The 25246-nt window shown below is 48.9% G+C and overlaps 1 protein-coding gene across 2 annotated transcripts in view; it reads right to left on the bottom strand.

Annotated features, from left to right (window-relative positions):
- LOC116947036 (transient receptor potential cation channel subfamily V member 5-like) overlaps nt 1-12517 on the bottom strand; it is a 77594-nt gene extending 65077 nt beyond the window's left edge. The window contains exon 1 of one of the 2 annotated variants that reach the window (XM_076070353.1): nt 11796-12517. In XM_076070353.1, coding sequence (XP_075926468.1) covers nt 11796-11905 — 110 coding nt within the window. In that variant the 5' untranslated portion in view covers nt 11906-12517. The remainder of the gene's footprint in view (nt 1-11795) is intronic. The other variant, XM_076070351.1, reaches the window with a different exon arrangement.
- Between the last annotated feature and the right edge of the window lie 12729 nt (nt 12518-25246).

The raw sequence follows: 25246 nt of genomic DNA, 5'->3' as shown, positions 1-25246 counted from the left end.
CACTGCACCATCGACTCAACACTGCACAAAGACTCAACACTCCCCATAGATTCAACACTGCTCATAATCTCAAACTGCCCATAGAAACAACACTGCACCATAGACTCAACACTGCACCATAGACTCAACACGGCACATAGACTCAACACTGCATGATAGACTCAACACTGCACATAGGCTCGACACTGCACCATACACTCAACATTGCCTATAGACTCAACGTTGTCCATAGAATCAACACTACACAAAGACTCAACACTGCACCATAGACTCAACACTGCACCATCAACTCAACACTGCACAGAAACTCAACACTCCCCATAGATTCAACACTGCACCATAGACTCAACACTGCACAATAGCCTCGAAACTTCCCATAGACTCAACACTGCACCATAGATCAACACTGCACAAAGACTCAACACTGCACCTCGACTCAACACTGCACCATAGACTCAACACTGCACCATCAACTCAACACTGCACAGAAACTCAACACTCCCCATAGATTCAACACTGCACCATAGACTCAACACTGCACAATAGCCTCGAAACTTCCCATAGAGTCAACACTGCACCATCGATTCAACACTGCACATAGACTCAACACTCCTCATAGATTCAACACTGCCCATAAACCCACCACTGCACCATAGACTCAACACTTCCCATAGGCTCAATACTGCCCATAGACTCAACACTGCACATGGACTCAGCACTGCATGAAGACTCAGCACTGTACAAAGACTCAACACTGCACCATAGACTCAACACTTCCCATAGAGTCAACACTGCACCATCGTCTCAACACTGCACATAGACTCAACACTCCCCATAGATTCAACACTGCTCATAAACCCACCACTGCACCATAGACTCAACACTGCACATAGACTTAACACTGCACCTCGACTCAACACTGCCCACAGACACGACACTGCACAATAGACTCAACACTCCCCATAGACTAAACACTGCCCATAGACTCACCACTGGACCATAGACTCAACACTGCACATAGACTTAACACTGTACCATAGACTCAACAGTGCACATAGACTAAATTCTGCACCATAGACTCAACACTGCACCATCGACTCAACACTGCACATAGACTCAACACTCCCCATAGACTCAACACTGCACCATAGACTCAAAACTGCACCATAGACTCAACACTGCACGTAGACTCAACACCGCACCATAGACTCAACACTCCCCATAGATTCAACACTGCCCATAAACTCAACACGGCCCATAGACAGATCACTGCACGAAGACTCAACACTGCACCATAGACTCAACACTGCACATAGACTCAACACTGCACCATAGACTCAACACTGCACATAAGCTCGACACTGCCCCATAGACTCAACACTGCCCATAGACTCAACGTTGCCCATAGATTCAACACTGCCCATAAACTCAACACTGCCCATAGACTCAACACCGCAAAAGACTTAACACTGCACCATCGCCTCACCACTGCACCATAGACTCAACACTGCACATAGACTTAACACTGCACCATAGACTCAATACTGCCCATATACTCAACACTGCACCATCGCCTCACCACTGCACCATAGACTCAACACCGCACCATAGACTCAACACTGCATTATAGACTCAACACTTCCCATAGACTCAACACTGCACCATAGATCAACACTCCCCATAGACTCCATACTGCCCATAGACTCAACACTGCACATAGACTCTGCACTGCAAAAAGACACAGCCCTGCACCTCGACTCAACACTGCCATAGACACGACACTGCACCATAGACTCAACACTGCAACATAGACTCAACACTGCACCATAGACTCAACACTTCCCATAGTCAACACTGCACCATCGTCTCAACACTGCACATAGACTCAACACTCCCCATAGATTCAACACTGCCCATAAGCCCACCACTGCACCATAGACTCAACACTGCACATAGACTTAACACTGCACAATAGACTCAATACTGCCCATATACTCAACACTGCACCATAGACTCAACACTGCACATAGACTCACCACTGCACCATAGACTCAACACTGCACATAAGCTCGACACTGCACCATAGACTCAACATTGCCCATAGACCCAACATTGCCCATAGAATCAACACTGCACATAGACTCAACACTCCCCATAGATTCAACACTGCCCATAAACTCAACACTGCCCATACACTCAACACAGCACATAGACTAAACACCTCACCATAGACTCAACACTGCACATAGGCTCGACACTGCACCATAGACTCAACATTGCCCATAGACTCAACGTTGTCCATAGAATAAACACTGCACATAGGCTAAACACTGCACCATCGACTCAACACTGCACATACACTCAACACTCCCCATAGATTCAACACTGCCCATAAACTCACCACTGCACCATAGACTCAACACTGCACATAGACTTAACACTGCACCATCGACTCAACACTGCAACATAGACTCAACACTGCACAGACTCAACGTTGCCCATAGACTCAATACTGCACATACACTTGTTTTAAAGCTTTCGTGACTGCAGGAATTACTCTTTGTTTTTTTCGGTAAAGTCACGTATAAATAAGAAATAATAAAATAACATAATAGCATACGACGTTTCGGTTGCAACACAAGCAGCCATCATCAGGTACAGAAGAGCTAAATTTACGAGAGAGGGGAAACACATAACCTCAGATGTATATACATACACCCAAGTAGGGGCAACTAACACAGATACAACAGAGGACACAGAGAGAGAAGCATACCAGACAAACAGGGTTTAGCAAAATTTTTGAAACCATATAAAGCAACACAGACGGTCGGTCAAAACTCAATTAACGCATAGTCCGGTTGATCACGCTATTTCAAAGATTGCTAAATTGCAAGTTAAGTATGAAACTCAAAATACACACACATACAGACATCCAAGAAGAGCGAACCAGCACAGAGACAAGCACACAGTAAAGTCGCCTTAAATAGGCAGAGAAGGTAAGGCTGAGTTTCATACTTAACTTGCAATTTAGCAATCTTTGAAATAGCGTGGAGGACAGCGCTGTCCTCCAGACAGTCTCGTCCCCTTCACCTGATGAAGGCCGCTTGTGTTGTGGCCGAAACGTCGTGAGAATATTATTGTGTTATTTTATTTTATCAATTTATTATTTTATTCTCATTCTACGTGACTTTACCGAAAGAACCAAAGAAGATGAATCCTTGCAGTCACGAAAGCTTTAAATCGAAAGATCTCCAAAATCTTGAATAAACACAAGATCCAGGTCCGTTTCAACACATTACATAAAATCCGTGATCTGGTTCCGTCTGTAAAAGATGTGATTCCGGACATACAGTACCCTGGTGTCTACAAACTAAGTTGCCTCTGTGGTAGTAGTTACATTGGAGAAACCAAACGCCATGTCTCGGACCGCATTCGTGAACACAAAGCAGACCTTAAACACGGTAGGACCAACACCTCGGCCGTGGCAGATCATTGTTATAATTCAGTAGGCTCACATGACATTGACTTTTCCAAGACAGAGTTTCTTTGTAAGCCATCTGGCTACCATGAGAGATTCGTTCATGAGGCTGTCCACATATACAAGCATAGAGACAATTTCAACCGAGAAGATGGATTCTGGCTTAGCAATCATTGGAAAGATGTGATAAACCATTTCAGGTCTTAATTGATTGTTCACGCTTACAGTGGCTTTCAGACAGCATACATTAATTTTTCGTCTCCCCCCTCCTCTTTTCAGAACATAGATGGACTCGTCCTTCTAAATAAACTGCCAAATCGCTGCACGTGGCGCTGACGTTTTTTTATAAATAAATAAACCGTTAAAAAAATAATAAATTGATGCAAACCGGCACACCTGATGACGACCGTTTGAGTTATGGTCGAAACGTCGTGAGAATTTATTGTTTTATATATTTTATTATTTTGTTGTTTCTCTTCAACGTGACTTTACCGAAAAAACTAAGAATATGAATTACTGCAGTCACGAAAGCTTTAAATCAAAATTTAAAACTGCCCATAGGGTTAACACTGCACCATAGACTGAACATTGCCCATAGACTCAACGTTGCCCATAGAATGAACACTGCACATAAGCTAAACACTGCACATAGGCTAAACACTGCACATAGACTCAACCCTGCCCATAGACACAACACTGCACCATAGACTCAACATTGCACATAGGCTCAACACTGCACCATAGACTCAACACTGCACCATAGACTCAGCACTGCACCATAGACTCAACACTGCACTATAGCCTCGACACTTCCCATAGACCTAACACTGCACCATAGATCAGCACCGCACCATAGACTCAACACTCCCCATTGACTCAATACTGCCCATAGACTCAACACTGTACATAGACTCAACATTGCACCATAGATCAACACTCCCCATAGATCCAATACTGCCCATAGACTCAACACTGCACATAGACTCTGCACTGCAAAAAGACTCAACCCTGCACCTCGACTCAACACTGCCATAGACACGACACTGCACCATAGACTCAACACTGCAACATAGACTCAACACTCACAGACTCAACGTTGCCCATAGACTCAACGTTGCACATAGACTCAACACTACTCATAGACTAAACATTGCCCATAGACTCATCACTTCACCAGACTCAACACTGCACATAGACTTAACACTGCACCATAGAATCAACACTGCACATAGACTAAATATTGCACCAAAGACTCAACACTGCACCATCGACTCAACACTGCACTATCGACTCAACACTGCACTCAACACTCCCCATAGATTCAACACTGCTCATAATCTCAACACTGCCCATAGACACAACACTGCACAATAGACTCAAAACTGCACCATAGACTCAACACTGCACATAGACTTAACACTGTACGATCGACTCAACACTGCACCATAGACTCAACACTGCACCATAGACTCAACACTCCCCAGATTCAACACTGCCCATAATCTCAACACTGCCCATAGACACAACACTGCACCATAGACTCAACACTGCACCATAGACTCAACACTGCAAATAGGCTCGACACTGCACCATAGTCTCAACATTGCCCATAGAACTCAACGTTGCCCATAGAATAAACACTGCACATAGGCTCAACACTGCACCATCGACTCAACACTGCACATAGACTCAACACTCCTCATAGATTCAACACTGCCCATAAACTCACCACTTCACCATAGACTCAACACTGCACATAGACTTAACACTGCACCATCGACTCAACACTGCACCATAGACTCAACACTGCCCCATCGAATCAACACTGCATCATAGACTCAACACTTCCCATAGACTCAATATTGCAACATCGACTCAACACTGCCCATAGACTCAACACTGCCCATAAACTCAACACTGCACATAAACTCAACACTGCACGTAGACTCAACACTGCCCATAGACTCAACGCTGCCCATAGACTCAAAACTGCCCATAGACTCAACAATGTCCATAGATTCAACACTGCCCCTGTACAGTAATAGGTTTTACCCTTTTAACTGGCACAAACACAAGCAGTCAAAATGCAAACAAAAGAGACAACTCTGATAATAATATGCACTGTCCTTGAATTTGATTGGTCCAAACCCAAGACGGCTTTTCTATGAGCCTAGTCTCCACTGGTGTTCGACCAGATGACGCCAAAAGACGTACAACTCAAAAACAGCGCACTATCAAAGTATTGAGGGCTCGGGGTGAGCATTTAGATTATGAGACCTCCTTTTCCAGTAACAAGATATCGTAATAGGTTTTACCCTTTTAACTGGCACAAAAACTGACACCTTTATGCCCCTGTCCGTTAAGCAGTTCCCCCCTTAACATCCTTCTGTTTCTTTATTTAAGCATCTCTATTGTCATTCGTCTTCCCTCCCCTTGCCCCTCCACTTCTTCCCGTCCCTCGCCTATTGCCCTTTTGTGATCCCTAAGCGACCCTCTGTCGCTGTCACTCATTCCTCACTCCGTGCAGCATGCCTCTGCCTTCTACAGCGTTTCATCCCTGTCACCGTTCCGCAAGCCATGTCAAGCGCCTTGAGCGAAGGCGCCCTGTCTAAATATAGATGAGATTATATCATTATCACAGTATGTGGGGCCGGGCTCACACTACACACAGGGTTCATTGTGTTTGTGTGTTTACGATGGGGGCCCATTGCTGTCTGACGAGGGAGGTTGTTGCCCCGTGTTGCAAGCAAAACAACCACGCGGAACGAGTTCTTGCGTGAGGCTGGAGATATTTTTTTTGCAGTGGTGTAAACCCATGGGATGCATGCTTGGAGTTGCATTGAGAGACACAGAGAGGAACACGTGGATTGGAGAACACACGCAGGTTCAATGCATCCAATTTATATATACCTCAGTGGGCTTTGTCTGGTAGCATGGAGATGGTTTAGTTTTATTCGTGTGTTTGGGTGATCTATTTACCTTTCTTGTACTTTTCACTCCCATCGTGTGTTTGTACTGTTTGCTTTTGTAACGTTCTTACCCGCCCCGACTGGACATCTGTAAAAAAAAAGCTTTATAGGTCACCAGATTCCTTCTCCGGCGTAAATAAATATTATGATTCTGATATATTTGTAAAGCATCTTGGACAGGACCTTTGGCTCGATGGAACGGTGGCCGATCGATCCCAAAAATACGAATAGCGAAGTGGCAAGCCAAGGAATGGGTCGCGTCCTGGAGGATGATCACCCGAGGGAGACGGAGCGGTGAACTCAGATCGTGTGCTGGCTGCTGGGTGGATTTTATGGAATCTCACGATTGAGATAGTGGGGGCGGCAGCTTGGGGCGGGGGGGGGGGGGCTTCATCCAGCAGTGGATTGACCATGGCTGATGAAAATACAACTAGGAATACCTCGATTTACGAGGTAGATGCGTTCCTGGAGCTTCGTTCGGATATCGAAACGTCGTATATTGAATAACTTATCACATTAGGACTATGAGGATGCGTTCTCAGCCTTCGTAACTTACCATTTCATACTATAAATACTTCATAAGTTACTATTCATATATTTCAATAAAAGTAATTTAAACTTAGAATAATATATGTTATACTGTACAGTATTAAAATAAAAAAAACTGATAAAAATAAAATAAAATTGTTATTCTTATTTGTATAGTATGTACTGTAGATTGACGAATTTATTTATTATTCATGTAAGTATTATTTATTATTACATTTATTTTTTGTCTTTCTATGTAAGATAACGGTTTAAAAATAAAAAGTTCGTTCTACCAAAACTTCGTTTATCGAATATACCTTACGCATATCGAATATTTTGTACGCATATCGAATATACTGTACACATATCAAAGTGTTTATGGCTGTATACGATAAAAAGTCACTGCGTTCATGGCTTAGGCGCTTGCCACAGTTCCCTCCCATGTGAACGCTGCTGCTGCTGCTGCTACAGCTGCTGCTTCTGCTCCTGCTGCATCTGCTGCTACTGCTGCAGCAGCAGCTACTTCTGCTGCTACTGCCACGCGCAACACACTGCAGACCCTGGTGCGTCTGCATCTTGGGGTCGGCGACCTGCGGCTCCGGAAACGTATGCGGTGGCTCTCTAAGGACTGCAGTGGCAGCTCTTAAAATACCCCAAAAAAATGTCTCTTCTTGTCATTTTGGTTGCCGTGACCCCTGGCCATGGAAATCCAGTTTACCACGGGAGTCCAGTTTATCACGGAAGTCCATTTTACCATAGAGGTGCAGTTCCCCATGGAAGTGCAGTTTATCATGGAAGTGCAGTTTTACCATGGGAGTCCAGTATACCATGGGAGTGCAGGCGAGGCACAGCGGCACTTTTGTGGTTCTCCTTCGCGGGAGGCGTTTCCACAGCGATGCAAGATCCCGCAGCCGAGTCTCAGAATCAGATTTTTGTTATTTAGACCGCGGGAAGGAGGAATCCGATGATGCCGTGAAGCTCTTTTTTTCCACAGATGTCCAGTAGGGCCATGGGGTCAGAAAGTTCTGCCTAGACCCGCGGGAGGTGTCCAGTGGCAGGATCTTCGTGTGGCGGCACGCATTTGTATTGGAGTCAAGTCGACGAGTGCGTGTGTGTGTGTGCGTGTGCTCGAGTGTTTGTGCTTAAACAGAGGCTGGATTTGCCGCACGACTCCGCGGCTCAGGGCATAACACGGCGCTGTGACGTTTCGCGTACATAGGTACGCGAAGTGACGATGTGGGTACGTGCGTTGAACTTATTTCACACCACCGGGCATAGCCAACCGCTGGTAATCGGAGGTGTGGGGGAAGGACGAAAAACTAAATAAAAAAAACAGTTCTAAAAATAGGAGTTTTAGATTTAAAAGTGCATAGCTTCAGCGGCTGTTTAGCCAACATCATCCCGGGGCAATGCGCTTCTGCTGCTGTCGTGTTCACACACATACACACTCATGGCTGCGTGGGGTTTATCTTCAAGATGTTCACCACGAAACATGTTTAGACTTATTCTTTTAGATCGAGTAAAAGAAATTAAAAAAACGACGACGACGTTTCGATCACAACACAAGCGATCGTCATCAGGAGGCAAAAAGAGGGGGAAAGCTGCTGAGGCAGACTGTTTTAAAGGTTTAAAATGGGTGTAGCCCAAGGGTCATACACGAAGTGGGCGGGGCTAGTGATGTTAATGTGAGAAATTAGCATGTTAATGTGAGAGCTTAGCATGTTAATGTGAGAGATTAGCACGTTAATGTGAGAGATTAGCATGTTAATGTGAAGGATTAGCGTGTTAATGTAAGAGATTTAACCTGTGAATGTGAAATCAGAGACACAGATAGACTTGGAGAGAGAGAGGCATGGAGAGACTTGGAGAGAGAGAGAGACACACACAGAGAGACATGGAGAGAGAGATAGAGACACAGAGAGACTTGGAGAGAGAGAGACACAGAGAGACATGGAGAGAGAGACATGGAGAGACTTGGAGAGATAGACACACAGAGAGACATGGAGAGAGAGAGAGACATGGAGAGACTTGGGGAGAGAGAGACACAGAGAGACATGGAGAGATAGAGACACAGAGAGAGACTTGGAGAGAGAGAGACACAGAGAGAGACTTGGAGAGAGAGATAGAAACACGGAGAGACATGGAGAGAGAGAGACACACAGAGAGACTTGGAGAGAGAGATAGAGACACAGAGAGACATGGAGAGAGACACAGAGAGACTTGGAGAGAGAGAGACATGGAGAGACTTGGAGAGAGAGACACACAGAGAGACATGGAGAGAGATAGAGACACAGAGAGAGGCTTGGAGAGAGAGAGACACAGAGATAGACTTGGAGAGAGAGATAGAGACACGGAGAGACATGGAGAGAGAGACACAGAGAGACTTGGAGAGAGAGAGACACAGAGAGACTTGGAGAGAGAGAGACATGGAGAGACTTGGAGAGAGATAGCGACACGGAGAGACTTGGAGAGAGAGAGACATGGAGAGACTTGGAGAGAGAGACATGGAGAGACTTGGAGAGATAGAGACACAGAGAGACTTGGAGAGATAGAGACACAGAGAGACTTGGAGAGAGAGACAGAGAGAGACTTGGAGAGAGAGAGAGAGAGAGACACACAGAGAGACTTGGAGAGATAGAGACACAGAGAGACTTGGAGAGAGAGAGAGACACAGAGAGACTTGGAGAGAGAGAGAGCGACACGGAGAGCCTTGGAGAGAGAGAGAGAGACACAGAGAGACTTGGGGAGAGAGAGATAGACACACAGAGAGACTTGGAGAGAGAGAGAGACACAGAGAGACTTGGAGAGAGAGACACACACAGAGAGACATGGAGAGAGAGACACACACACAGAGAGACATGGAGAGAGAGAGAGACACAGAGAGACTTGGAGAGAGAGACACACAGAGAGACATGGAGAGAGAGATAGACACACAGAGAGACTTGGAGAGAGAGACACGGAGAGACATGGAGAGAGAGATAGAGACACAGATAGACTTGGAGGGGGCCTTCTCAGCGGCAGCGATGGGGAGAACGCCCCCCATCGGCGTTGGGGATGACGAGGCCCCTCTTGGTCCCCCTCCACCGGAGCTCTCAGTCGTGCCACTGCATCGCCAATGCCGACAAACGAAGGCGGATCACAACCTGTGCCGGCTGGAAGACCTACCGGAGGTGGCCTTCGCAAATGTAAAGAGGAAGGTGCTCTACTCCTACATGGTCCGGTTTCACCAACAGGACACCCTGAGGAGCCACAAGGACCATGCCTGGAGGAAAGCCCTGCCCTGCGTCTCTCCGGAGAGGCCTCGCTGGAGGCAACTCTACTCCAGACCGACGTACAACCGCATCGGCGACCTCAGCTGGAGCATCGCCTACGGCACCGTCACCACCGACGCCTCCCTGGCGCGCTTCACCGACACGTCCCCGGAGTTCCGGTTCTTCGGTAAAGTGGAGACTGTTGCACACCAATACATAGAGTGCAAGAGCCTGGACTCGTCGTTCAAGGTCCTGAGAAACATCCTCCTAAGGTTCAGCCTCCACTTCTCCCCGACGGTCCTCATCTTTGGATACCCGAAGGCCGACGGACCCCAACATCTTCAGGGGCTGGTCAACGTGCTCGTCGGCTATGCCAAGCTCGCCATATACAGGGCAAGGAAGGTGGCTTTGGAGGGGCAACGTCCGGCCAGCAGCCTGGGCATCTTCTGCGCTCTGGTCGGAGCCAGGGTGTGTGGGCCGGAGTTCCGCCATGCGTGGCTGACCCACGCCGTGCCGACCTTCAAGGAGTAGTGGGCGCTGGAGGAGGCCGTGTGCTCGGTGGCAGATGGCGGAGAGCTCTGCATGCAGATATGAGCTACCCGTCTGAGGCCGTTTGACTGAGAGGAGGGCTGCGTACAGATGCAGCACTTGTCGTAGTTATAAAAAAAGAGAGCGAGAGAGTGAGCGAGCGAGAGCGACATGGAGTAGGAAGAAAGAGGGAAGAGAGAGGGGGGGCAGAGAGGGGGGTAGAGAGAAAGGGAAGGGGTAAGGAGAGCAGTGCGAGAAATCTTTTGTTAAATCTTTCATTTAAAAGGGGGGGGGGGGTTACATAAAGCAAAGCATTAAAAACAAAAAAACGAAATGATGAACAAAGCAAAGTGCCGACTACACCGAGAATCTTATTTTTTCCTCTGATAGTAAAAAAAAGAGATAGAAACACAGAGAGACTTGGAGAGAGAGCCAGACACACACAGAGAGACTTGGAGAGAGAGAGAGAGACACGGAGAGAGGTGGGGGAGAGGTAGAGACACAGAGAGAGAGAGACACCGAGACAAAGAGTCGTCCACAGAAGTGGAGACACGGAGACCTGGCGAGAGATTGAACACAAAGAGACCATCATCATCATCAGCCATGGCGCCCCGAAGCCGTCGCCACCTCTCACAGGGCTCACGGCCCTGTGAGAGGTGGCGACGACGACTCCTGTGACGAGGGCGGCCTCAGACGTCGTCGTCGTCGTCTTCAGACTCCGCCCGTGGTCAAATTGAGCTCCAGAAACATCGACGTCGATTCGTTGTGACTATCCTTGTGTGCTGCGCGTGCTGCGTGTGATGTGCGTACTGTGTGTTGCACGTGCTATTTGTGTTCCACGTGCTCTTCGTGCTGCACATGCTGCAAGTGCTGCGCTTGCTGCGCGTGATGTGTGTGCTGTGTCTTGCACGCGCTGCATTTGCTGCACTTGCTCTTCGTGCTGCGCGTGCTGCGCGTGTGCTGCGTGTGTGCTGTGTGTGTGCTGCGCGTGTGCTGTGTGTGTGCTGCGTGTGTTATACGTTGCTGCGCTGCGTCACTCACCAGCTCTCTTCGGATTGCTTCATGCTGACCGCGTACTCCACGCTGCGATGGCGCAGGCGGTGAAATAAACTCTGGAGGTTGCTGCTGCCCATAGCCAGCAGGGCGCTCATCTGGAACCTCGCCGTGCTGCCGATGTTTGTCGCTCTTCACGCGGACGGAGCAGGACCCGTCCAAGGTGTGTTCCAGTAAATAATAAAAAAACGACGATCGCCCGCAACACGTGTGGCACCGATGGGTCAGCGGAACCTCGGGACCCGTCACGAAGTCAACTCTCAGGCGGGTCGAGTGTTGCGTCTCTCAAAAAAAAACCACACGAACGCTCCCTCTCAGCGGAACGGTTAAACGTTCTCCGAACACTCGGCCTGTGTGAGCGACACGAGGTGCGTCCCGCTGGCTCTGCGATGGCGCGGTGTCCAATCGACACGGCCGAACGCGCATTCCATCATCGCGTCGCCGCGCGCGGGCCCGAGAAGTGCGTCTCGCCTATACACTCGGCTCGGGCGAGAGGGCGCTCCGGTGCAAGGTGCACGAGAGGAGCGCGAAGCCGAGTCGGTCGCTCCAGGTCACGAGCATCGGTAGCCCGCAGGAGAAGAACCCCCAAAAAAATAGCGGCGACGGAGCGACCGCAGCCGACGGACGGAGCGGCAGGCGGAGTTGTGTGGGGAGGGTTGCCGCGCCGCGAGGACAATTACAGGCGGCACCGTCCCACGTGTCGCTGTGGGCGGGTGTCGCTGTGGGCGGGTGTCACTGTGGGTGGGTGTCGCTGTGGGCGGGTGTCGCTGTGGGCGGGTGTCACTGTGGGTGGGTGTCGCTGTGGGCGGGTGTCGCTGTGGGCGGGTGTCACTGTGGGTGGGTGTCGCTGTGGGCGGGTGTCGCTGTGGGCGGGTGTCACTGTGGGTGTCGCTGTGGGTGGGTGTCACTGTGGGTGTCACTGTGGGTGGGTGTCACTGTGGGTGGGTGTCACTGTGGGTGGGTGTTGCTGTGTGTGGGTGTCACTGTGGGTGGGTGTCACTGTGAGAGGCTGTCACTGTGGGTGGGTGTCACTGTGGGTGGGTGTCACTGTGGGTGGGTGTCACTGTGGGTGTCACTGTGGGTGGGTGTCGCTGTGAGAGGCTGTCACTGTGGGTGGGTGTCACTGTGGGTGGGTGTCACTGTGGGTGGGTGTCACTGTGGGTGTCACTGTGGGTGTCACTGTGGGTGGGTGTCACTGTGGGTGTCACTGTGAGTGGGTGTCGCTGTGAGAGGCTGTCACTGTGGGTGGGTGTCACTGTGGGTGGGTGTCACTGTGGGTGGGTGTCACTGTGGGTGGGTGTCACTGTGAGAGGCTGTCACTGTGGGTGGGTGTCACTGTAGGTGGGTGTCACTGTGGGTGTCACTGTGGGTGGGTGTCGCTGTGGGCGGGTGTCGCTGTGGGCGGGTGTCACTGTGGGTGGGTGTCACTTTGGGTGGGGGTCACTGTGGGTGGGTGTCACTGTGGGTGTCACTGTGGGTGGGTGTCACTGTGGGTGTCACTTTGGGTGGGGGTCACTGTGGGTGGGTGTCACTGTGAGAGGCTGTCACTGTGGGTGGGTGTCACTGTGAGAGGCTGTCACTGTGGGTGGGTGTCACTGTGGGTGGGTGTCACTGTGGGTGGGTGTCACTGTGGGTGGGTGTCACTGTGGGTGTCACTGTGGGTGGGTGTCGCTGTGAGACGCTGTCACTGTGGGTGGGTGTCACTGTGGGTGGGTGTCACTGTGGGTGGGTGTCACTGTGGGTGTCACTGTGGGTGGGTGTCACTGTGGGTGGGTGTCACTGTGGGTGTCACTGTGAGTGGGTGTCGCTGTGAGAGGCTGTCACTGTGGGTGGGTGTCACTGTGGGTGGGTGTCACTGTGGGTGGGTGTCACTGTGGGTGGGTGTCACTGTGAGAGGCTGTCACTGTGGGTGGGTGTCACTGTAGGTGGGTGTCACTGTGGGTGTCACTGTGGGTGGGTGTCGCTGTGGGCGGGTGTCGCTGTGGGCGGGTGTCACTGTGGGTGGGTGTCACTTTGGGTGGGGGTCACTGTGGGTGGGTGTCACTGTGGGTGTCACTGTGGGTGGGTGTCACTGTGGGTGTCACTTTGGGTGGGGGTCACTGTGGGTGGGTGTCACTGTGAGAGGCTGTCACTGTGGGTGGGTGTCACTGTGAGAGGCTGTCACTGTGGGTGGGTGTCACTGTGGGTGGGTGTCACTGTGGGTGGGTGTCACTGTGGGTGGGTGTCACTGTGGGTGTCACTGTGGGTGGGTGTCGCTGTGAGAGGCTGTCACTGTGGGTGGGTGTCACTGTGGGTGGGTGTCACTGTGGGTGGGTGTCACTGTGGGTGTCACTGTGGGTGGGTGTCACTGTGGGTGGGTGTCACTGTGGGTGTCACTGTGAGTGGGTGTCGCTGTGAGAGGCTGTCACTGTGGGTGGGTGTCACTGTGGGTGGGTGTCACTGTGGGTGGGTGTCACTGTGGGTGGGTGTCACTGTGAGAGGCTGTCACTGTGGGTGGGTGTCACTGTAGGTGGGTGTCACTGTGGGTGTCACTGTGGGTGGGTGTCGCTGTGGGCGGGTGTCGCTGTGGGCGGGTGTCACTGTGGGTGGGTGTCACTTTGGGTGGGGGTCACTGTGGGTGGGTGTCACTGTGGGTGTCACTGTGGGTGGGTGTCACTGTGGGTGTCACTTTGGGTGGGGGTCACTGTGGGTGGGTGTCACTGTGAGAGGCTGTCACTGTGGGTGGGTGTCACTGTGAGAGGCTGTCACTGTGGGTGGGTGTCACTGTGGGTGGGTGTCACTGTGGGTGGGTGTCACTGTGGGTGGGTGTCACTGTGGGTGGGTGTCACTGTGGGTGCTAACGTGCGGTCCCCGTGGGAGTCGCGAGGATTCGGAAGGCGCCCTCACGTAGAGCGCAAAACCCCAACCATGGCCACTGTGCAAACGGCTTCGTTCGAGAGAGAGAGGCGCCTTTGGTTACACCACAGGTGGAGATAAACCCACAAACGTTCACACACACACAAATAGAGCACGCTCGTGAAATAATATAAAGTTGACAAAGAGAGGGGAGGGGGGGGCGACATTTAAAATAATGATGTGATGTCAGAATATAAATCAGCAAGCTAAATGATAGAAAATAGATATTCGGCCTTAATTTTAAGGCAGGGGTTGTCATCTCTGAGATCAGTTATATAAAAAAAAACCCTGGACGTGTCGTGAGAAGAAGAAAAAGAATATCAAACAATAGCAGACGATGAGAGAACTACATGGACATCTGTGAAAAAAGCTTGATAGCTCATCGGATTCCTCCCGTATGAACAAATATTCTGACTCTGATATGGGTGTAATGGATTGTCATGAGTGGTTGACTTCAGATGTCCCAAGAAGACTTCCTCCACATGATCCCAGGGCAGTAGCGGCCTGCTCATCAAGAGGACGATCCTGGGAAAACGATGACAGATGGCAACCCTAACCCACCAGGGAAGTTCCAAAACATTGTGACGAACCAGTTTGGATAAACCTCTTCACACCAACCATTCCTCCATTTCATCATCCATTACCCCTTTTGGCCTGTGTGCTGTGCAAAAGGGACATTTCCCGAAACGTCACCTACGAAACGTTGATTTCATCATTTCCCAAGGCCACAGTGTCATTGACGAATCCGTGGATTGGCCGTGAGCGAGAGTCATACATACACACACCCCGAACCTTCGGTGGTCATCAGCGCACCAACAATGGTGCCCACGGTCCAGATGATGGCCTTGTCGAGGACAGGGTTAAACGTTCGGTTACAGATCACAAGGACGCCGTGACGAGTCCACCGCGTGCGTCTTTTGACACGGGTCATCGTATCACTTGGTAGCAACATTTTTTGGAAAAAAAATTACAGCTGAAGGCTGACATTGTAACCAGTGAATGAGTCACACAAACATGCAGTCGCCACCGGAGACGGAGATACCTTTCAAACATCGGCATCCGTTGTTGATGTCGTCCTGTCCTCGCGGCCCAGGGGTAACCGTGCGAGCGATGTTTTGGGTTGACACATCCTGCACCGTGTAGCCAAAGCCGTCTCACTTTGCCAGTTTTATTTTCAGTCAAAATATCGCGAGCCCCCGCGAGTTTGCCCTTGACCCTTTTAAACCGCAGCGACACCGCGAGGTACCTATCTGCATGCCGATATAAGACAAAGACACCCCGTATAGCTTTAACAGACTGTTGAGGCAAGTGTTGTTAGTGAGCGCGGCACACAGAGGGCGTGGGTGACCAGCACCACGCCCGGCCGCCTTTGTCTCCCCAGTGGCGATGTTTTTTTACACATCGCACCAGGTGCTCATTTGTGGCCGAGTCGACCTAGGGTAGGACCAGGGACCGATTCAGATAATCGTCACCGGTGTTGGTGGCCGTGAGCGGGAATCGAACTCGGGTCTCTGCCGTGTTCGGAGCACGGCTGTGGCGCGCTTGCCGCTACACAACCCGCTCCCCGCTGCATGCCGATGTATGGATCCTGCACACCTGCACGCGTTAACCCGCAGCAGTCTTACCGTGAAAAAGAAGAAGCAGAGGAAGATGAAGCGCGGATGCGAGAATGGATTTGGCTGCGAACTTCTGCGGACACGGCGCGAGCTTCTTGGCTGCGAGGCGGCTGGGCGCTGGGCGCTGTCATCGCCATTCTGCCAGCCGGGGCCACCGCCGGGAACGCAGAGGCCCACGCTGGGGTCCTCGACTCACGTCCTTATCAAAGAAACCAAGTCCGGACCCGTCATTAATAACTCTCGGCCTTTATCAAGACTACAATTGAAAGCAAACTCAAATTTTGATTTAAAGCTTTCGTGACTGCAGGTATTCATATTCTTGGTTATTTCGCTAAAGTCACGTAGAAGGGAAACAATAAAATAATACAAATATTAAAAACATTAAAATTCTCACGACGTTTCGACTGCAACACAAGCAATCACCATCAGGTGTGAAAACCACAGCAAGAATTTTTTGAAAAAAGTGGCGTTTTTTAACTTTAGCACCACGGAGAGCGATTTGGCAGTTATTCAGATGGACGAGTCCATCTATGTTCGGAAAAGAGGAGGGGGGAGACGAAAATAATGGATGCGGTCTGAAAGCCACCATAAGCGTGAACAATCAATTAAGACCCGAAATGGTTTATCAAATCCGTCCAATGATTGCTAAGCCAGAATCCATCTTCTCGGTTGAAATTGTCTGTGTTTATATGTGGATAGCCTCATGAACGAATCTCTCATGGTAGCCAGATGGCTTGCAGAGAACCTCTGTCTTGGAGAAGTCAATGTCATGTGAGCCTACTGAATTATAACAGTGATCTGCCACGGCCGAGGTGTTGGTCCTACCAGAAGAATTCCCTCATCAAGACTCTGCACTATAGAGCCCAATGCATATCCGACCAGGAACACATAGCCAGTGAACTCAAGCACGTACACCAAGCTCTTAAGGCTAATGGTTACTCCGACTACACAATCCGTAAAGCTATCACTCCAACCATGAAGAAGGACCCTCTTGAGGAGCCATTCAAAACCATCACTTTACCCTACATTGCGGGGATCACAAAAAAGATCTCCAAAATCTTGAATAAACACAAGATCCAGGTCCGATTCAACACATTACATAAAATCCGTGATCTGGTTGCGTCTGTAAAATATGTGATTCCGGACATACAGAACCCTGGCGTCTACAAACTAAGTTGCCTCTGTGGTAGTAGTTACATTGGAGAAACCAAACGACATGTCTCGGACCGCATCCGTGAACACAAAGCAGACCTAAAACACGGTAGGACCAACACCTCGGCCGTGGCAGATCACTGTTATAATTCAGTAGGCTCACATGACATTGACTTCTCCAAGACAGACGTTCTCTGCAAGCCATCTGGCTACCATGAGAAATTTGTTCATGAGGCTATCCACATATACAAACACAGAGACAATTTCAACCGAGAAGATGGATTCTGGCTTAGCAATCATTGAAAGGATTTGATAAACCATTTCGGGTATTAATTGATTGTTCACGCTTACGGTGGCTTTCAGACCACATCCATTCTTTTCGTCTCCCCCCTCCTCTGTTCCGAACATAGATGGACTCTGATTTAAAGCTTTCGTGACTGCAGGGATTCATATTCTTGGTTCTTTCGGTAAAGTCACGTAGAAGGGAAACAATAAAATAATAAAATAATAATCATATAAAACTTTACCGAAAGAACCAAGAATATAGATGGACTCGTCCATCTGAATAACTGCCAAATCGCTCTCCGTGGTGCTAACGTTAAAAAAGACGCCACTTTTTTCAAAATTTTCCTGCTGTGGTTTTCACACCTGATGATGATTGCTTGTGTTGCAGTCGAAACGTCGTGAGAATTTTTACGTTTTTTATATATTTTTATTATTTTATTGTTTCCCTTCTACGTGGCTTTACCGAAAGAACCAAGAATATGAAAGCAAACTCGTTGAAGAAAAACAAAAATATGCTGCTGTGCGGCTAAAGGGACATTTGTCGTCAGGCAGACTTCTTGACTAAAAATTACACTTTTATACTTTACCAAGTAAGACTGCCTGAGCTGTGTAGCTCTTTTTCAGAAGCCACCTACCTGGCTATCATCAAAGCTAGCTCAACGAAGTGGCTCATCATTACGTGGACATTTCTCGTAGCAGCCAAATACTGTAAACGCACGATTCTAAATGTGGAGGGAAAGGATCCAGAGAAATATCCACGGGACCACGGGGAAAAAGACACGTAAACTGCAAACATACAGACGTGAAACTCGGGATCGGGATCGAACCCACGACCTCCTGTATACCAGGCGAGGTAGTTAACATCTCGACACTGCCAGAGCCCAGATTGTGACATCAACCGGTCTAGGGTTTCGACCCTTTCACAGCACTGCTAAACAAAAGTAGGATCGGCGATGTCAGTCCTGGTAGACCTCTCAGCGGCGTTTGACCCAATAGACCCCACGCTATTTAATTGCAGAGGGTAGAGCAGAACAATGGGTTCTCGTTCACATTCATCCCGGCCAGTCGCGTGTGGAGTCCAACAGGGGTGGATATTATCACCCCTACTGTTCAACATTTTGATCGGAGCGCATTGCCTTTCCTTTCACCAGTATGCCGATTACACTCAGATATACCTTGAGATCTGGGACAAGCAGGACTTTACTACCCTGTCCACTTGTATGTCGGATATCAACAGATGGGTGCCCGCCACCTGGCTGAAATTCAATCTGGACAAAACAATAGTTGCTGGGTGACCGGGAGTGTCAACTCGTTGACCTGAGGCTCAATGGCTGCGTCTTAAAATGTCAATGCAATGGCGCCCCGACTAGTACAGTAAATAGCACTAAGGGTCTTGGCTTGGTTTTGGATAATTCATTGTCGTTTCTGCTCCATATAAAACAAGTAGTAAAAACGTGTGTTCCACCTACGCACAATCAAGAAGATCAAAGCATGCTGAGTGGATGCCACGGTGGCGAGATGTTAACTACCTCGCTTCGTATGCAGGAGATCGTGGATTCGATCCCGACTCTGACACCTGCTGCATATTTGCAGTCTGCGTATCTCTCTCTCTCCCCGTGTTCGCGTGGATTTTTATCCGGGTCCTCCGGGGTTTCCCTCCACATTTATAAACGTGCGTTTCGAGTATTTGGCAGCTATACATTTCCAGGTGATGATAAGCCACTTCTTTGAGCAATCATTTGTCGTGGCCAGGTCGCTTCTGAAACACGAGCTACGTCGCTCAGTGGGAGCCTTACTTTGTAAATTCCCTTGTAACATCTCGTCTCGACTCTGGCAATGTCCTTGTGCGTGGGTCTACCACGGTGTCGAGTTGGACCACTACAGGGCATCCAAAACGCCTCTGGTGCCGTTTTTGACCGATGAGTTCTCGTACGGGATGCAATCTCTCAAACTTTTTTGGGACCTACAACTGGCTTTCATATCGAGGTTTGTGCACGATTCAAATCACCGCGCTTAATTCACGAAGCACTCTCTAGACAATTGCCTCAACAATTGATGCAATAAAATGCGCGACGTTACATTCCTTTGGGCAGTTCGAGGCACGATTTTGGACAAAACGTTCGGCACTTGCGATTATTTTTTTTTGGTCCTCGGCCCTCAGATTTGGAATGTTCTGCTTATGAAGAACTGCGCCCGACTGTTTGAGATTCTCCCATTCAGAATCACTCCCACTATTGAGCCCCACCGAAGGATCACAACCTTATCGTAGTGGTGGGGTTTGTGTGTTCCAATGACCCTCAGAGCTATGTAGCCTGGAGTCTTGTACTCCTGGTAGGGTCTCCCTTAGCAAACAGGTCTGGGGGGAGGTTCTAGACAACTAATGGTCCAAATGAAAGCCTCTCATGAATGGACTTGAAATATAATAATCAGAGAACCTCGCTTGAACAAGGGATACGGGACATCCCCTGGAGCCAGGCATGGGGGTAGTGTTCGCCGGCAAGTGCCTGCTGGCCGGGTAACCCCCCACGTAACCCAGTCGGGCCCAGCCCAAAATGGCAACATGGTATCATCCTGTGGGCCCACCATCCGTAGGATGAAGGGTGAGGGGCGGGTGTGATGCCAGTATGGCAGGGCGAGGGATGGTCTTGGATGGACTGGACCTTGGCGACGGACACTCGCTATTGGGACGTGGAATGTCACGTCACTGGAGGGGAAGCAACCAGAGCTGGTGGAGAAGGTGGGAAAGTACTGACTAGATATAGTTGGCCTCACCTGCACACACAGCATTGGCACTGGAACCAAACTTCTCGATCGAGCATGGTCTCTTTCCTCTTCCAGAGTAACCCCTGTGTGCTGTTCAGTTGGAGTTTGTCCCAGTGGATGAGAGGGGCGCCTCAATGAGACGTCACATCAAAATGCGCAACTTTAAATAAAGATAGACAACACGTTCTACTTAATTAAATATACTTTTTTTAATAAATGTTTTTCCTACAACATGAGTGCAGCGCCACATGAAATACGCACTACAATGACAAAAGTTTAAAGCGATTTGAAGCATGTTTTTTTGGGGGGGGGCAGAGTTTTGTGACGTCATATTTGAAGGGGGGTCTGATTTTTTGTGACGCCGTGTGACGATGGGGGGGGGCACTTTTATAACCATCACTACTTCTATTGAGACCATCACTACCACTATAAAGGCTATCACTACCACTATAAAGGTCATCACTACCACTATTGAGGCCATCACTACCATTATTGAGGCCAACACTGTATTGAAACGAACCTGGATCTTGTGTTTGTTTAAGATTTTGGAAATCTTTTTGGTAACCCCTGCTATGTACGGTAAAGTGATGGTTTTAGTTGGATTCTCAGAAGGTTGTCTCCGCATGGCTGGGGAGACAGCTTTGCAGATTGTACGGTCCGAGTATCCGGATGTCTGGATGGCATCTGTCTCAAATTGTTCCATGAAAATATTCGCTACTACTGGCGATATGGGAGAACCCATTGGGGTACCCTCATTTTGTCTGTAGAATGTACCATTCCAGGTGAAGTATATGTTGGTAAGACAATGCCTTACCAAAGTTGGTACATCTGGATTCAGTCCTTGTTGGACTGTCTTCAATGATTGCAATGGTGTCAAGTACAGGTACATTGGTGAACAGAGAGACTTCATCGAACCTGACAAGCAAATCATCCGGAGGCAGTGAGATGTCCTTCATTTGAGAAACCAAGTGAGCTGAGTTAAATATAGCTGAGGTGGACTTGCAGTGAAAGGAAGCAGAGTCTCAGACAGAAATCGGGCCAGTTTGTAGGTGGGTGAGTTAATCAACAGAGATCCCACCAACTGCCTAGCTACTAAAACCAACAATATCATCACTAAATCGACTTCTCTAATCGATCAGACCAAGCAGAGCTCCCTAAAACCTTCGGCTGCTAGACCACCCAGATTTTATGGCCTTCCAAAAATCCACAAAGTAGGTACCCCGCTCCATCCTATCGTCCCCCCCCCCGCCTCCCTAGGTGCGTGACGTCATTTATGGACGGCCCCTTACCACTATTCAGACCATTACTACCACCATCTTAAAAACTAGGTCCACCGCTCATACCATTGGAACAACTACCAGGACCATCGTGACCCAACCATCGTTGAGGCCACCGGGACTGCTTTGGCACAATTTTCTCGCTTCCTGCGCCACAAACACCATGACCCGAGTTGGATTCCCAGCACGGGCCCCTTCAACCCACGGCTGGACGAAGGCCTCCCCCGGACCGTTGCGATCTATCCAGCAATCCATTACAATCCATCACATCATCGTTTACTACAGCTGCATGGCAATGACCTTGAGTGGGAGCCACTTGTGTTGTCAATATTTGGGCGGGGGCGCGACGCGCCGAGACCACCCGTCCGTGGAAGCGCGCGTCCTCGCCGAATGTGAACATCTGCAGCAGCAGCAGCAGCAGCTGTGTTGCCAATGTTCCCCGTCGCGTGTTTGTGGACGGCCGCACGCGTGTCGACAGCGAGACTTGTTGACTGTAAACCAACCTAAATAAACACTGGGTTGCAAGAGACACCGCAAGCAGACAGCGGTGACTGTTTCGATTTTACAACAACAACAAGACGAGCTGTTTCGTGAAGAACGCTCTCACGTTCGCGATCACGGCCGCTCGATCCATCGCCACTTGAGGTGCCACCACCCCACTCGCGTACTGGTGGATATTGCGCTATCGTTTGTGTGTATCGGCGTCGCTGTTATATTCACAGGTTAGGGTCCCATCGAGTTGCAAGCACAAGAAGCCTTGGTGGCTGCTGATGATGCCACCACACTTCGCCAAGGCAGACGACACCGCTCCTGCTGTGGTGGGCAGCAGAGGTCTGTACCGTACTTCATCATCGCTAGACTCCCTCCTGCCGTCACCAACCCACAATGACCAGTATGGCGAAGTATGGTCAAATACCCCTCCAATCCCCCCCCCCCATCGTCCCCTCCACCCCGAGTTGTGCGCCAGATGCATTGCCTGTTGGCACAAGGGGCTTTGGCACACAGGGGCTGTTTCCCTGGTAGACTCAACGCGCGCCTCCCTCTAGAGCGGTGGTTCTTAACCTTTACAAGTGTAAACAAAAATGATGTAATGTTAATAAATACGTATGGTTTGATGAAACAAAGTAGTTGCAGTTATGTGCCCGTGCTTAATTTGTGTTTCGGTAATTTACCTTCGAAAAAAAATCTGCCCATATCTCGCACCCCTAGCGGGTGGGTGCAACCCAGGTTAAGGACACTGCTCTGGAGCTCTGGAACAGTGCTCTTTACTCATTTTCAGTGGGGGGCCACTTTCGCCGATAGGACATCATCAGTGTGAGGGCCGCTACACATTTGAAACCATTGGGGGTTTGACAGCAGCACGATGGTGATGATGATGGGAGTGGTGGGGAATGTCACCATTTGTGTATTGTCAGGGGCCGCACTAAAGGCCACCAGGGGCTGCCAGTGGCCTGCGGGCCTTATAATGAAGAACACTGCTCTTGAGTCACCGCTTAGAGTTGACTCTCCCTCCCGGCGCGTCGCGAGCGATTCACACTCCGAGCAGCTCTGATCGCCTTGCTCTAAATGACCTTTGCTGCCCGATGAGTCTCAGTCATCTGAGAGCCGTGGAGTTATGCCCCTCCTCAACAGACACCTGGCCCAGTTGCGTCGACCTCCCCACGGTCTCCCGCCGTGCCACTGCTGTGGTTACCGGGTGCCGATTACGCTCGCACAGCAAAAGCATCACGGCTCGTTTTCGGCAGGGTCCTGCCAAGCGTCCGCAGTTGGCAGGGAGCGGAGGGGAGGCGATGATTGATGCTGTGCAGAATTTTTCGAATTTGGTCAAATTGGACCGTGGACTCCGACACACGACGATGACCTTCTTTTTTTAATTTAAAGCTTTCGTGACTGCAGTAATTCATATTCTTAGTTTTTTCGGTAAAGTCACGTTGAAGAGAAACAACAAAATAATAAAATATATATAAAACAATAACAAATTCTCACGACGTTTCGACCATAACTCAAACGGTCGTCCTCAGGTGTGTTGGTTCGCATAAATTTATTTTTAAACGGCGCATTTATTTATTTATAAAAAACGTTAGCGCCACGCGCAGCGATTTGAGGAGCCTTTCAAAACCATCACTTTACCCTACATTGCTGGGATCACAAAAAAGATCTCCAAAATCTTGAATAAACACAAGATCCAGGTCCGTTTCAACACATTACATAAAATCCGTGATCTGGTTCCGTCTGTAAAAGATGTGATTCCGGACATACAATACCCTGGTGTCTACAAACTAAGTTGCCTCTGTGGTAGTAGTTACATTGGAGAAACCAAACGCCATGTCTCGGACCGCATTTGTGAACACAAAGCAGACCTTAAACACGGTAGGACCAACACCTCGGCCGTAGCAGATCATTGTTCTAATTCAGTAGGCTCACATGCCATTGACTTTTCCAAGACAGAGGTTCTTTGTAAGCCATCTGGCTTCCATGAGAGATTCGTTCATGAGGCTATCCACATATACAAGCACAGAGACAATTTCAACCGAGAAGATGGATTCTATCTTAGCAATCATTGGAAAGATTTGATAAACCATTTCAGTTCTTAATTGATTGTTCACGCTTACAGTGGCTTTCAGACAGCATACATTATAAAAAATTTCGTCTCCCCCCTCCTCTTTTCAGAATATAGATGGACTAGTCCTGGGTAAACTGCCAAATCGCTGCGCGTGGTGCTAACGTTTTTTTTTATAAATAAATAAATGCGCCGCTTAAAAATAAATTTATGCGAACCAACACACCTGAGGACGACCGTTTGAGTTATGGTCGAAACGTCGTGAGAATTTTTTTATTGTTTTATATATATTTTATTATTTTGTTGTTTCTCTTCAACGTGACCTTCTTCTTGTCAATCCGTCACGGTAAGGCCATAATTATAATATATATTGGGGGGGATGTGTCACCCCCAATATATATTATAATTATAATATATATTGGGGGGGATGTGTCACCCCCAATATATATTATAATTACAGGGACACATCCCCCCCCCCAATATTCAAATATGCTCAAAATGTCCCCCCCCCCCCAATATATTGCTATAAAAATATTTTAAAAAATAATAATTGCGATGCTATGTAAATAAAAACAACAATTTGCTAAACCTTGGCCACAATATCTGGACTTGTCTTCATATAAATCAATGCATGGACTTCTGTTTATATGATTGTGGTTATGGTTGCACTTTATGAATCCCTAATCTCTGCCATTACATACAATGAAACACTATTAGACATTATTGTTAAAAATAAATAAAAAGTCCATCCCTTGTATTAGTGCATTTTTAAAATATTTTAGGCATAAAATGGCAGGAAATTAGTTTTCAAATTTATATTTTTTCTGGGGGGGACCCCAGACCCCCTGGAAGATTTGGTCCCCCCCAATGTTGACTCCATGGCTACGGCCT

The sequence above is a fragment of the Petromyzon marinus genome, chromosome 28 (genome assembly GCF_048934315.1).
Source record: "Petromyzon marinus isolate PM22_M1 ecotype Great Lakes invasive population chromosome 28, UKy_Petmar_22M1.pri1.0, whole genome shotgun sequence".
Taxonomy (NCBI): domain Eukaryota; kingdom Metazoa; phylum Chordata; class Hyperoartia; order Petromyzontiformes; family Petromyzontidae; genus Petromyzon; species Petromyzon marinus.
This window is presented reverse-complemented; position numbering and strand designations above follow the sequence as displayed.